General features: G+C 51.1%; 1 protein-coding gene across 1 annotated transcript in view; it reads right to left on the bottom strand.

Annotated features, from left to right (window-relative positions):
- Nucleotides 1-11,992, bottom strand: part of ITGA11 (integrin, alpha 11) — an 84,488-nt gene that overhangs the window by 49,108 nt on the left and 23,388 nt on the right. Inside the window, exons 2-6 of the mRNA XM_012728519.1 lie at nt 10,608-10,708; nt 6,805-6,896; nt 4,764-4,878; nt 1,942-2,069; nt 219-367 (exon numbers count right to left, since the gene is read on the bottom strand). Coding sequence (XP_012583973.1) covers nt 219-367; nt 1,942-2,069; nt 4,764-4,878; nt 6,805-6,896; nt 10,608-10,708 — 585 coding nt within the window. The remainder of the gene's footprint in view (nt 1-218; nt 368-1,941; nt 2,070-4,763; nt 4,879-6,804; nt 6,897-10,607; nt 10,709-11,992) is intronic.

The raw sequence follows: 11,992 nt of genomic DNA, 5'->3' as shown, positions 1-11,992 counted from the left end.
CCATTTGGGATGCCAGTCCAGTGGAAACTTCTGGTGTCAGCCACTGACAATGGACTTCAACCACATGAGAAGACCCAAGAGACCTGAGCAGCTGAGCCCAGCCAGTGCCCAGAATTTTGAGGCATTCATAAACGATTGTCTCAACGTATTAAATTCTGCAGCAGTTTGTTACATGATGATGCGCAGTAAAATAGTATCTAAAATTTAATTTTTTTTACCGAGCAAATTCGATGCCAAATGCAGTTCGGGTTTCTGTCCCTCCTCTCTGCTCAATGTGGCTGGCTGCTTCCACAACATCTTTTACAGACCTGTAGTCATTGAGGTGGAATTCATGGACCACGTCTTCTCCGTACTGAACGACTCCAACCTGCAAGTTAGGGGAGAGGCTAACAGAGCAGCTTATGCCCCAACACTCAGACATTTGGGGAGGCTCCCTGAGATATCCCTGTCTGTGACTGTTCAGGAGGGAGGAGTGCTAAGCTCTTCCCCAGGGACAGTAACCAAACTTCAGGGAAGCAGGTTCTGGAACATTCTGGGAATGAATGGATGGCTTGGGGAGACAAGTAGGAACCTCCCACATGTTGAGAGAGGAGACAGTGATTTAAGAAAAGTTGCGACAGATTAAGTTTTTCTTTTGAAATGACAAAAGTTGAGCCTGGAACTGAAGTCTAAAATATTAGGAAGAGCCTGGGTGGAGGGCCAACGCTCACCAAGCTCTGGGATAAAGGTTCCCTAAATCATGGGAGAGAAGAGCTTCTTTCATCTCAAGGTTGATAAAATATCAACATTGGTAGCTTTAAAATAAACAAAAACCCTTATAGACCTATAGTAGGAGTAGAATGATAAAAAGTTAAGCATTGGATAGGCTTGTGGAGTTTAATTGAAAGTCAGCATTTCTGATGCTGAGCTTTTTACCACCTTTGCTTAGAAGATGCTCTTCCAGGCCCTCCCTAGTGGCAGAACGGGCTAGGACACAGCACTGCAAGCTAGTCACAGCCGCTTCAGTGCGAGTTTAATCCCCGACCCCGGAGCTGACCCACATGGCACGGCAGACCTCTCCTGACCTGCCTGCTGCTCCCCTCAGCAGTGTACTTTGTGGATCTGCCTGTCCTGCTCCCCACTCTGTCTCTGGTGAAGCCTCTCACCATCCCTGCACCTCTGGTTTGTACCCCAGTTCTGTATGTGTAAATAAATAAATAAATAAAAAGATGCTCTTCTAAAATCTTTAATTATTATAAAATAATTTTTTAGATTGACTTGAAATCTGTCTCCTGGTAACTTTCAGCCCTTGGTCCTCACTGAGGACCAAACGAATATAGAATATGTAGAACCCCTCTTTAGCCAGGTGGTGTTTCAAATACAAGCTGGCAGTGATGTTCTAAAATCAATGAACCTTTCCTTACTCAGTGGGATTATCAGTCTTCCTTGCCTTCCTTCTACTCTCTAGCAGGTCAAAAATCTTTCTTTTCTTTTCTTTTTTTTTTTAAGTTTTATTTATTTGTGCATACAGAACTGGGGTACAAGCCAGAGATGCGGAGGGTGAGAGGATTCACCAGGGACAGAGTGGGGAGCAGAACAGGCAGATTGACGAAGTACACTGCTGAGGGGAGCAGCGGGCGGGTCAGGAGAGGTCTGCTGTGCCATGTGGTCACCTCCGAGGCCAGGGATGGAACTGAAGCAGCTGCTGCCAGCTTGCAGTGCTGCGTCCTAGCCCTTTGTGCCACTAGGGAGGGCCCAGTATCTTTCTCACTTGGTGTGTCTACCTCTGATGGGAGGCCTCCCCCAAATTGATCCACCAGTAGATGTGGTGTCTTGGCTGTCCTGGACTGGCTTTCATCCACACCTTATTCTAAGCAAAGATGCTCCCCCATCCCCCAGTGAGTATCAACCTTGGCTTGGGAGCCCTGTTCAGAAGAGGAAAAGAGTCTCAGAGACACTCACCTGAATCTGCCCAGGGCCGATGTAAAACTTCTTGAGGATGTTGATGAGGAAGTGCTGAACCTCCACCCAGGGGTAGATGCTGTTGGAGCCGTCCAGGACGATGATGATGTCCATGTAGGTCTGGCACCCTGCGAAGTGGGGACACGGTCATGGCTACCCTAGAAGCCAGTGTCAGTCTCCAGATGACTGTCCAAAGGACACCAGAAAAAGGACCCTGTTACGTGTGTAAGTGATGTGTGCGTGGTTCCCGTGGTGGGGAGCTGGGCTTGGGCTGCACATTTACTGGGGCAGCATGACCGACGAGCTCAGCCGATCCTGGCTCTGCTCCACCACCCTGGCCAGCTGTGTGAATCAGAGTTAAATTAGGCCTGACTCCTGCTGCTCTCCCTCAGGGACTGACTTCATCTGCCAGTCACTGCTTCTGAGGCAGCCATCTTGCCTCAATGGGCAGCTCATTACTGTACCGGGCAGGCTGGCATTTACCACTTTTGGCTCAAGTGAATAGGTTTTGCTTTTCAGGAGGGTACTGTGGGGCAACCTGGCAGCAGAATGTTGGAATCCTAACTTTAAACTTGGGCAAGTCACTTAACCTCTCCGCACTGTTTTCTTTTCTCCGAGAGAGGCAGGTGCCTACTGGAGGCGCGTGGTAGGGAAGGGACGAGGTGAGGCTTGATGTCCGAGACGATCCGATTTTCTGTCTTCTAACCATTTTATGACTGTGACAATGACCTCATCAGGTCAAGGTTTTGCTCCTTTATCTCTGCTCTCTTTATTTCTACACCGTTTCTCTATATTCTTGTAACATTGATACCAAACTAAAACAAATAATGACAGAAACGCTGGAACCATAACAAATGTAAAAAGTTTCTCTTTGTGAGCAGCTGGGGGTTACTTTGAAATATGATATGATATGGTTTGTATTATATTATATTCCATTATAGTATATTGGACTATTGGGCCTCTGTTCATTTTTATAGGCGAATTTTCACACAGTTATAAAATCCATTTTACAGCAATAGGCAGGAGCCTTAGGTGTGTCAGACATCTCAGGAAGCCCTGCATCATGAGGGGAAGGTGAGGCCCTGGGCCCAGGTGCCTGTTGCAGGCTTGTGTTTGGTAGAGCATTTAATTTAATTAATTTATTTTTAAAGTTTTATTTATTTATGCATATAAGAATGGGGTACAAGCCAGAGGTGCAAGGGGTGAGAGGGTTCACCAGAGACAGAGTGGGGAGCAGAACAGGCAGGCTGACCAGTACACTGCTGAGGGGAGTTGCAGGCGGGTCAGGAGAGGTCTGCTGTGCCTGTGGGTCACCTCCAGGGCCAGGGATCAAACTGTGCCTCAGTGGCTGTGGATCACTTCATAGTGTTGTGCTTTAACCCCTTGTGCCACCAGGGAGGTCCTGATAGAGCATTTCAGCGGCATGTAAGTGACTTGGATGCTTGGTTACTCCTGCTTTAGGACAAGTGGTGCAGACAATTGTGTCCAGCTGCACAGCCTGACATTACAGGCTGCGGCACTTGATAGCTTTATGCTCACCCAAGTCAGCTGAACACAGAGTGAGTGTGTTAGGGGGGGGTCATGGAGGTGACCCCGATAGATTAGGAGGTGTTTTTGATTGGGTGGTAGACCAGTTCTCTATTATCTGGAAGCCAGTTTTATGCATTACTATGGCTGAGATTTTTTTAAAAACAATATCAGAGTTTCCCTTTTAGGAAGATACCTCGGGAAGAACTTTATTTTAGATGTGTGGTTCCTAAATAAGGCTGGAGACACCACATCACACACACTCTGGGCTCGCCCTCTGCCTCCTGAATTAGAACCTCCACATGGAAGAGGGGCAGCCTGGGGTCTGCCTGACAAACTCCCACAACACTGCCGCTGTTAGGCCAGGTGAGGGTATCCCCATCCTGAGAAGTTCTGGGAGGCTGAAGATGTCAGCCCTTGCTCTTGGGGTGGTGATGTTCCCTTATGGAGGCTCAAGTGACCTCTGCCTCCTGCCCCAGCCCTTGCCGCCAGCACTGTCTTTTTTGTGACTAGAACCAACAGCTCCTCATCAGACTGGCAGGCCACTTTCCAGCCCTGCTGGACTGAGGGGTCCCCCTCCCTTCTCCAAGCACCATTTTTCCATCTCCACGGCTGGGTCTTGTTTGCAGGAAACTGCTGGCTTGCCAGAGGTGCTAATCCCAGCACCCTCAATAAACTGGCAGCAGCTGCTTGGGTGATGGGATTTAGCCCAGAGGAAATAGTGAGGCTCAGAGCCAAGCAGTCTGGGCTTGCAGGAGATGGGGTCTGAGCATTATTCCCCAGACTTTCTTGGCAGCTGGGGCAGGAGTGGGGTGAGGGGGGGGGTTGTGTTCCATGAGCTCTGAGTAAGCTGGATAGAGCTTCCTGATGTCCAGGAACACCAGTTCAATGGGACTATTACCAGGGGCATTTCTGTTCACCCTGACCCTCCACCATAGGGCCGTTGCATAACATCAGAGGGCAACAGTCACTGAGCCAAAGTGAGCTATGCAGTGAACCTCCCTGCTGGACAGTGTCACCTAGCAATCTCTCGTAGCTCAGGGTGGGTTCACAGTGAACCTCCCTGGCTCCCTGGGCTGTCTTTATAACACTGGCTTATTTGGCCCCCCACCATCACTCTGTGGGGCAAAGGGGGCCACAGAGGTCCAGAGAGGTGAAGTGATCATCCCAGGCTATCCAGAGAGTCAGAGCAGTTACAGGTCAAGGCTGCATTGTGGCCACAGGCTAGCCACAGTCAGAGCTCAGGGCTCCTGTGGCCTGCCGCTTGGCCTGAGTCCAGATTTGAAGCCACTTACTTTGGAGCGCAGGGGCCACGGTCTTGGAGAACCTGAAGTTGGAGTTGACTCTGGAGCACATCCCTGTGGTATAGTAGGAACTCCCACACTCGTGAGACCAGAGGGGGCTGCAGGCCTGTGAAGCACAGTAGGTCCTTAGTGGGGCCTCCGGGAGGTCAAGGCCAATAGTCTTTGGCTCAGCCCCAACCTCCATGATCCAAGTCAGATATTCTCTAGCTGAATGTTGGTAACTCTCTTGCTGAAGGAATACCTGTTCCCTTCTTTACAGTTGGGCTGAAGAAAATGAATCTTTGAGTCCTTTATTGTATTTTTGAGTGTCCCATTCTTACTACTTATTTAAAGCTGTGACTCTTCTTCACCTTCCCCACACACCCATTCACTACACAGCATCTGGGTCTTTTCCGCCATTGGAGTAGACCTTTTAGGTCACTAGAGCAGCTTCTGTTTGCAAAGGTCGCCTGAAGGTCCTTGCTGGGAAATAGCCAGAACTGGGGACCAATAACAGCCCAGGGCTCTTACAAGGGAAGAAAATGTTTTTTCTCATTCTCAGAAATTTGTTACCAGAAACATTGGTGTCAGTTTCCCATGTAAACACAGAATGATGAATTCTTCTCAGAGACAGGGTCAGTCATTGAAAAAGAAATGACCTTTCCCTCCCTCACCCCCCCCATGAAGCCAGGAAATCCAGGAATGAATTTCGGCTGTAATTTAATTTGATTTGGAGGAGTAATCATGCCACTTCCATTCCCTTTCTTTAATTAGTTCTATTTTCCCTTTAACCCACATTGAAAAGCTTTTTCTTTATCTGTATCTCTTGTTGAAGGTACTTTCAATTATTTTTGGAAATAAGAGAATAAAGAATGAGGGGACAGATGATTGATAGCTGGATATATAGAGAGAAGGCTAGATGATGGATGATGAGTGGATGGTAGCTAAATGGTGGATTGATGGATGATGAATGGATACATGATGGATGGATAGGTACACAGAAAAATGATAGATGGATGTTGGATTATGGCTGATGGATGGATGAATGATGGATGAGTTGTGGTAGCTAGATGGATCATGGATGGATGGATGAAGGATGGATGGATGAATGATGGATGGATGTAAGAAAGGATGAGTGATTAGATGGAAGGATAAGAGGATAAGAGGAAGGATCGATATATAGACAGATAGATGGTTGGATACAGAAACGAATGGATAGGCAGTTGAATGGTGGGATGGATAATTGCTTAAGGATGGGCTGAAGCATGAATGGATGAATATATGAATAAATTAACTACCAAAAGTTGTCACTTATAAACTTAACCTATCCAACTGAGGCCCCAGAGGGTATATTACATGATCCCTCTTGGACTTCCATCCCAGTTTATTGAACTAGGTGAAATCATGTTAGCAGACATGTGACAAGGCGCCTCAGAGAGCAAAGAAGTAGGAAGAAAGGCCCCTGACAGGTGTGTCTATGAACAGGGTCGTGTTTTGCCCTTGGCTGGGGATGATGAAGGGCTGTGTCCTAACCACTAGTCCAAGTATCTCACGACTCCCCAAGCCGAGCCACTCTGTTCTCAAGTCACCGAGCACCCCAGTCTCTTTGCTCAGGTGCCTGGTACCCCACACCCCACATGTCTCCTCTGTCAACAGAAACAAACTTCTAGACAAGAAGCAGGATTGACCAGGCCCTGTTTAAGATGGCCAGTGAGGTTTTGGGGGCATCTTTCCTCTAAACTCTCTCACAGTTGTTTCTGGGAACTATCGGTCCCAGGAGGATTCTGTGTTGAAGCCCCAGCATTGCTCAGACTCACAGTTCTCACTCAACCATGGTGGAAAGGAGCAGGCAGGCACTGGACAAAAGGGGTTTATCCTTTGTCCTGCCTCTACTGTGCCCTGAAAGTGGAGGACACGGTTTGCGGAATGGCATAGGCGGCAGCTGGTGGCACATGTGTGAGGCCTGGTCCACTGGCCTCACCCTCTCCCCAAAAGGGGGAGGGGTAGGAGAGGGGTAGCGGGCTGGGAGGGGAGGTGGGTGAGTGATGCTTACCAGGAAGCTGTTGTCCTTCGGGTTGGTGGCCAGGCTCAGGCCCAGGCGCATGTTGTCCTTCCGCTCGGACACGTTGGACAGCGTGACCCTTCCTGGGGCGGGAAGGCGAAGCTCAGCCTGCAGCTCCTCCCGTGGCCGCTGGCCAGAGCCTGCGGTCGCCGCTGGCCACCGAGGTGCCTGTGGCAGGTCAGTGCCAGGCAGCATCCTCCCCGATTCTCCCTGCCCCTCTGGACCCCTGGCTCGTCTGCACACTGTTTTACTTAGGTCTTGCCGAGACCTGGTCTCACTGCTTCCTCACCACTCCCTCTGAAATGAGGAAACCGGGTCTCAGAGAGGCTCCTGCTGTCGGGAGCTTTTCCTCCTCCCGGCATCCTGAGGGACACCAGTGTTTCACCACACCCAGACCGACTTCCTCGGTGCAGAGGTCCTGCACAGGTTTCCCAAAAGCCAGTGTGGGAGGACTCGGTCATTTATTTGATAAGCTAAGCTGACTTGTGACAACTGATTCCCAGGGAGCAAACAGTACTCGACAAGAGCCTTCTAGAGGTGTCAGGTCTCACCCCGGAATGTCATTCTGTGGCTAGCTGCAAGGAGTGGGCTGTGATACATTAGAACTGTTAAATAGAATTGCTCTGGTTAAGGTTTTACTAGGTCATCCTGTCAGGTCACTGAAGGGCAGGATGTGAGCCTGAGTTCCCCAGAAGTGTGTTGTGGTGTGTGTGTTTGTACGTGCACAGGTGAATGGGCACATCGTTGGGACTGTGTGTTTAGGGGGAAGAAAGTTGGGCCTTGCATTAACCCAGAGCCCATACTTACCTGCTGTGATTTTTGAGGACTTGGGAAGCCTCAACCAACAATACTTAGCATTTAGCTTTGTGGCACCAGAAGTGTGAGGAGCCAGCCTGCTTTGGTGTTGGGGGTTTGGGGGGGGGGAGCGGGCCGTTCGGGGCACAGGCCAGCAGGCCTGGGCTGGGCTGACCAGAGGCCAGAACTTCAGACGCCTGCCTGCTTCGTGGGCCGGGGCTGAGGCAGCTGTGTTTGTTGTTTTTCCCTCAGTGTGTAGTAAGCCTCCTTTTGAAATCCAGCCCCTCTTGGCTATGTTACCAGTGACAGAGATTGTTTTCTATTTTGTCTGTCCAGGCAACTCAGAGAGAATATGCTACAAATAACCCTGGTGTTTCTATGGTGCCTTGTCTTTGCAAAGTACCGTCCATAAGCGCCCTGCTATAAGCACCCTGTCAGTCCTGGGAGACCCAAGAGCCACCATTTCCATTTCAGAGATGAGAAGTCGAAGTGTGGAGAGGGCTGCTGACTTCTATAAGGTCAGTCACTGGTAAATGACAGAACCAGAACTCGAACCTGGTTACATCCTGAGTTCTCCTTTGTGGTGGCAGTGTGGTGGTAGCGAGGACTCTGGAGAGGAACTATGAGCACTGTAACTTCTGCCCTTCAGAACTTAGAGAACTCTGGGCTCCCTCTTTCTAAGGGTACACCCCTCACTTCACCTCTTACCTCCCTGTCTCCCTTGCCTTAGTGACTGTAGTTCCTATGTTTCCTGGCTTGGGAGGATTGGGGCCATCGATGGTGGTCTCTCTGTTACCAGGAGAGATGGACACTTTTCTCCATGTGTTTGGGTGAGGATCCCTCCTCACACATACGGGGCTGCCTTCCAGGCCCACATTCTGTCCTCCATCTCTGGTCATTGTGCCCTGACCTCACACAGCTGTTGGAAAGAAAGCCCAGTGAGTGGTAGATGGCAGCCTGGATGCCTGAAACTCACTCTCAGCCTCCCCTGGAGAGAGGAAGGAACATTCCCTCTGGGGGCTTGTGCCTGGAAAGGTCTCAGGTTCCAGCCCTGCGTTTTCCACCTTGGGGATGAGCTGCTGGGGGGGCTTCCTGCCTGTCTTCGCCTCAGTAGGAGGGAAAGAAACACTGCTTAAGTACAGTGCTTCCCGGCAAGCCTCGCTTTGCTGCACAGCTTATGCCTCAGTCTGGGAACGTTTCCAGGCTCTGATAGTTTCAGGTCTCACTGCTAGCAGGGGCTCCTCATTGGAGGGAAAAGGGGTCCGCATGGAATCCAGAGCAAGAGAAGAAACTCAAGGACCAGTTCATGTGCCTGCTCCCCCACCTGCACCAGGAACGTTCTCCGAGATGCAAGCAGCCCTCCTCTTCCTCCCTGCCTTCTGCCCTCACGGCAGGGCTGTTTTTTCTGTGCCCTGACAGAAGTTCATTCCCACCTCAGGGCCTTTGCACCTGCCCCTCCTTTGCCCATATGTTCTGGCATCACCTGTCTCCAGCAGACCTTTGCTTAAAAGTCATCCAGTCAGAATGAACTTCCCTGACCACCGTGCTAAGGCAAAACCTCTCTCCCCACCTTTTCTCACCACACTTCCCAGTGCCAACCCCCTTCACACTGGTTTCTCTCACTCAGCACCCTGGTTTTTTGCATAGCGGTTACCCCACCTGAGGTGGTTTCTCATTTGTCAGCCGGCTCTGTCCTCTCTTCGCAAGCCCTGGCTTCTTGTTCCCTGCCGCAGCCCCACTAACTAGTACGCTCTTGGAATGTACCAGCTGCTTTTTAAAGGTTAGGGGCATAGTGGAGTGGCTCTGAGTGCCCCTCACAATACCAGTGAGCCAGCTGAGGTGTAGAGAGAGCATGTGTGTGTCCCTGGACACACAGCGAAGGAGACTACCAGCTTGGAAGAATTTGCTAGCAGGCCAGTGAGGACCATAGGACTCATGAACCACCAGCCAGGCCCCTCCCGGACTGTTCCCTCATTGAAGTCAAGGTTCTGGCTGCGCTGGGGTTTGAATTTCCCACTTGTAGGGCTAACACAGATGCGGATGGCAGGAGCGTCTGGCATCACGTGGCAGGACAGTTGTGCCCCGGGGATCTGGGTTCTCTGGGCTTTCTCTTTGATGTGGGCCTTTTCATCCATCTGCTTATCTCTTGAAGCTCTGCCATCTCCCCCCACCTGGCCCTTGCTCACCCCATCTCACTACTCTGGGGGAGGGGAGTCCTGGCGTTGGAGCAGGCTGGTGCTCTAAGGCAAGGCCTGGAGTCATGACTTTTCAGCCCAAGTGGAACTTTTACTTCCTTCTGACAACACAGTGGTGGTCTGGCCACTGACTGATCTTTAGGACCAAGTGCTTTAGAAGACGAGTGTGTGCTCCCCAGAAGCGGGCTGGGCAACGTCATGGAAGGCCTGGAGGCTGCTCACAACATCTCCCCTGCACCTGAAAGCTCCTCGACAAGGAATCCAGCCTGTGGTTCAGAAAGGCAGCATTGAGGGGCCGCCGGGGGTGGGATCCTGGAGCAGCAACACACAAGCTGGCTCCGGGCAGGCCCCCTCACCTCTATGTGGTCATCCCTTCTTTTGCTAAATGGTTAAGTCTCATATGGTTGTTGTGGAGATTAAGTGAGTCAAAGTACCTAAAAATGCATAAACCAGTGCCTGGCATGTGCTGAAGGTTACATAAGCTATGTGGATGTCAGCTCTCCATGTGATTATTTCAAAATCAGAAGAAGACAGGAAATTTTTTCCTGTGGACAGAAAACCCTATGTGGAGGGGCAGTGGATGAGTCAGAAAAAACACTGGCTTTGAATCCGGGTTGGCCCCTGACAAGGTATGTGGCTGTGGGAAAGTCACTTTCCTTTCCGGCCTCAGCTTCCTCATCTGTGACATGAAGGTGGTGCTAGGAGCTGGGTTGCCTCACAGGACAGCCGACCGGATGTGCTTTCGCATCTGCCTGCCCTGGCCAGCTGCTGGCCTCTCTGTGGAGAGACTGGGGCCCGAGTTACCCAGGTTGAGCTTGGTGCAGTTCCCGTGGGTCACCGGGCACTTGTACACGTCTCCTGTCTTCTGATGGCCGTTGGTTTCCAGTGGAGCGCCCACCACCAGCCTGGAGGGAAAGGGAGACAAGTGAAGATGCTGTGGAAGGGGCCCTGCTGGGCTGGCAGAGGGTGGGAGTGGGCGGTGTTGGGGGACAGTGGAGTGGGCCACGGGAGGGAGCCCATCGAGTGATAATGGCCACAGGCAGACCTGGGATTCGACCTTTGTCTCTGTGGGGTGGCGGTGCTGGGTTTCAGTGTAAACTCACAGGGCCTATGACCTACTCCAGGCCATTGCCAAACTGTCAAGAGATGGTGATGAAAACCACAAGACCTGCAACAGATGGGATGGAGGCAGTCCCTGGAAGAGGGGGCAGGGCAGACATCACCCCAGCAGGGATGCTTGAGCTGAGTCTTGATAAATATGAGTTTGTTTAATATGGGGAGGGTCATGCAGGCAAAGAAATGATGGTTTTGGGCCCATGGACTCTTGGCCACCTGTCACTACTGGCACAGGGCCTAGAGGCCTCATTCCTCACTGTATTAGATAGACTTTCAGGTGATGACCTGCGATGAGGCTTGATCCTTAGTACTCATGGCTGTCCCCTCCCCTGAGTCACTAAGCATTTGCTTGGGGGGAGGAAGGGGTGGGCAGGCAACTAGTGAGGCTAAAGAGAGGCCAGGGACAGCTGTCCAGCTATGGCTTTGCGATCTCATTTGGAAAACGGCCTTTGCAGTTGTAAGTAAGGACCTTAAGATGAGACCATCCTGGTTATCTAGGTGGGCCTAATCCCGTGACAGGTGTCCTTGTAAGAGGCACACAAAGGAGATACACAGAGAGAAGGCGATGTGCAGACCCAGGCGGAGCTTGGAGCAGTGCTGTCAAGCCAAAGAGGCTTGGAGGCAAGGCAGCTGGGAGAGGCAAGGGAGGTTTCACCCGGAGCACAGCCTCACTAAGCCTGGATTTTGGATGCCTGTCTCTAGGGCGATGAGAGAATACATTTCCGCCACCCCCTCTGTGATGGTTAGTTATGCAGCCGCAAGACATGAATATGCCTCACATCAACACCTATCTCTAGAGTGAGTGTCACTTCTTCCTGAACAGGAGGGATGAAAAGTCCTGGGCCCTGGGGACTCATCTTCTTTGAGCCTGGGGTGAATGTCATCTCAGCCTGGATGGTCCCTTAAGGCACAGCAAAACCTCCTCTCTGTCTCACCTCTGGTCCACCAGAGGGAGTGACACTGGGGCTTCAGAGAAGCCCTCAGACCACCAGTGCTGATGGAAGTGAAACTCTGACAGTGGGCAACATTTCCCTCCAGTGCCCACCTGCCCCCTCTCCATCCCTGTCTGCGTC

The sequence above is a fragment of the Condylura cristata genome, unplaced genomic scaffold (genome assembly GCF_000260355.1).
Source record: "Condylura cristata isolate star-nosed mole 26May11 unplaced genomic scaffold, ConCri1.0 scaffold00023, whole genome shotgun sequence".
Taxonomy (NCBI): domain Eukaryota; kingdom Metazoa; phylum Chordata; class Mammalia; order Eulipotyphla; family Talpidae; genus Condylura; species Condylura cristata.
Note: the sequence above shows the minus strand (reverse complement) of the source record. Positions and strands in the feature narration are given on the sequence as shown.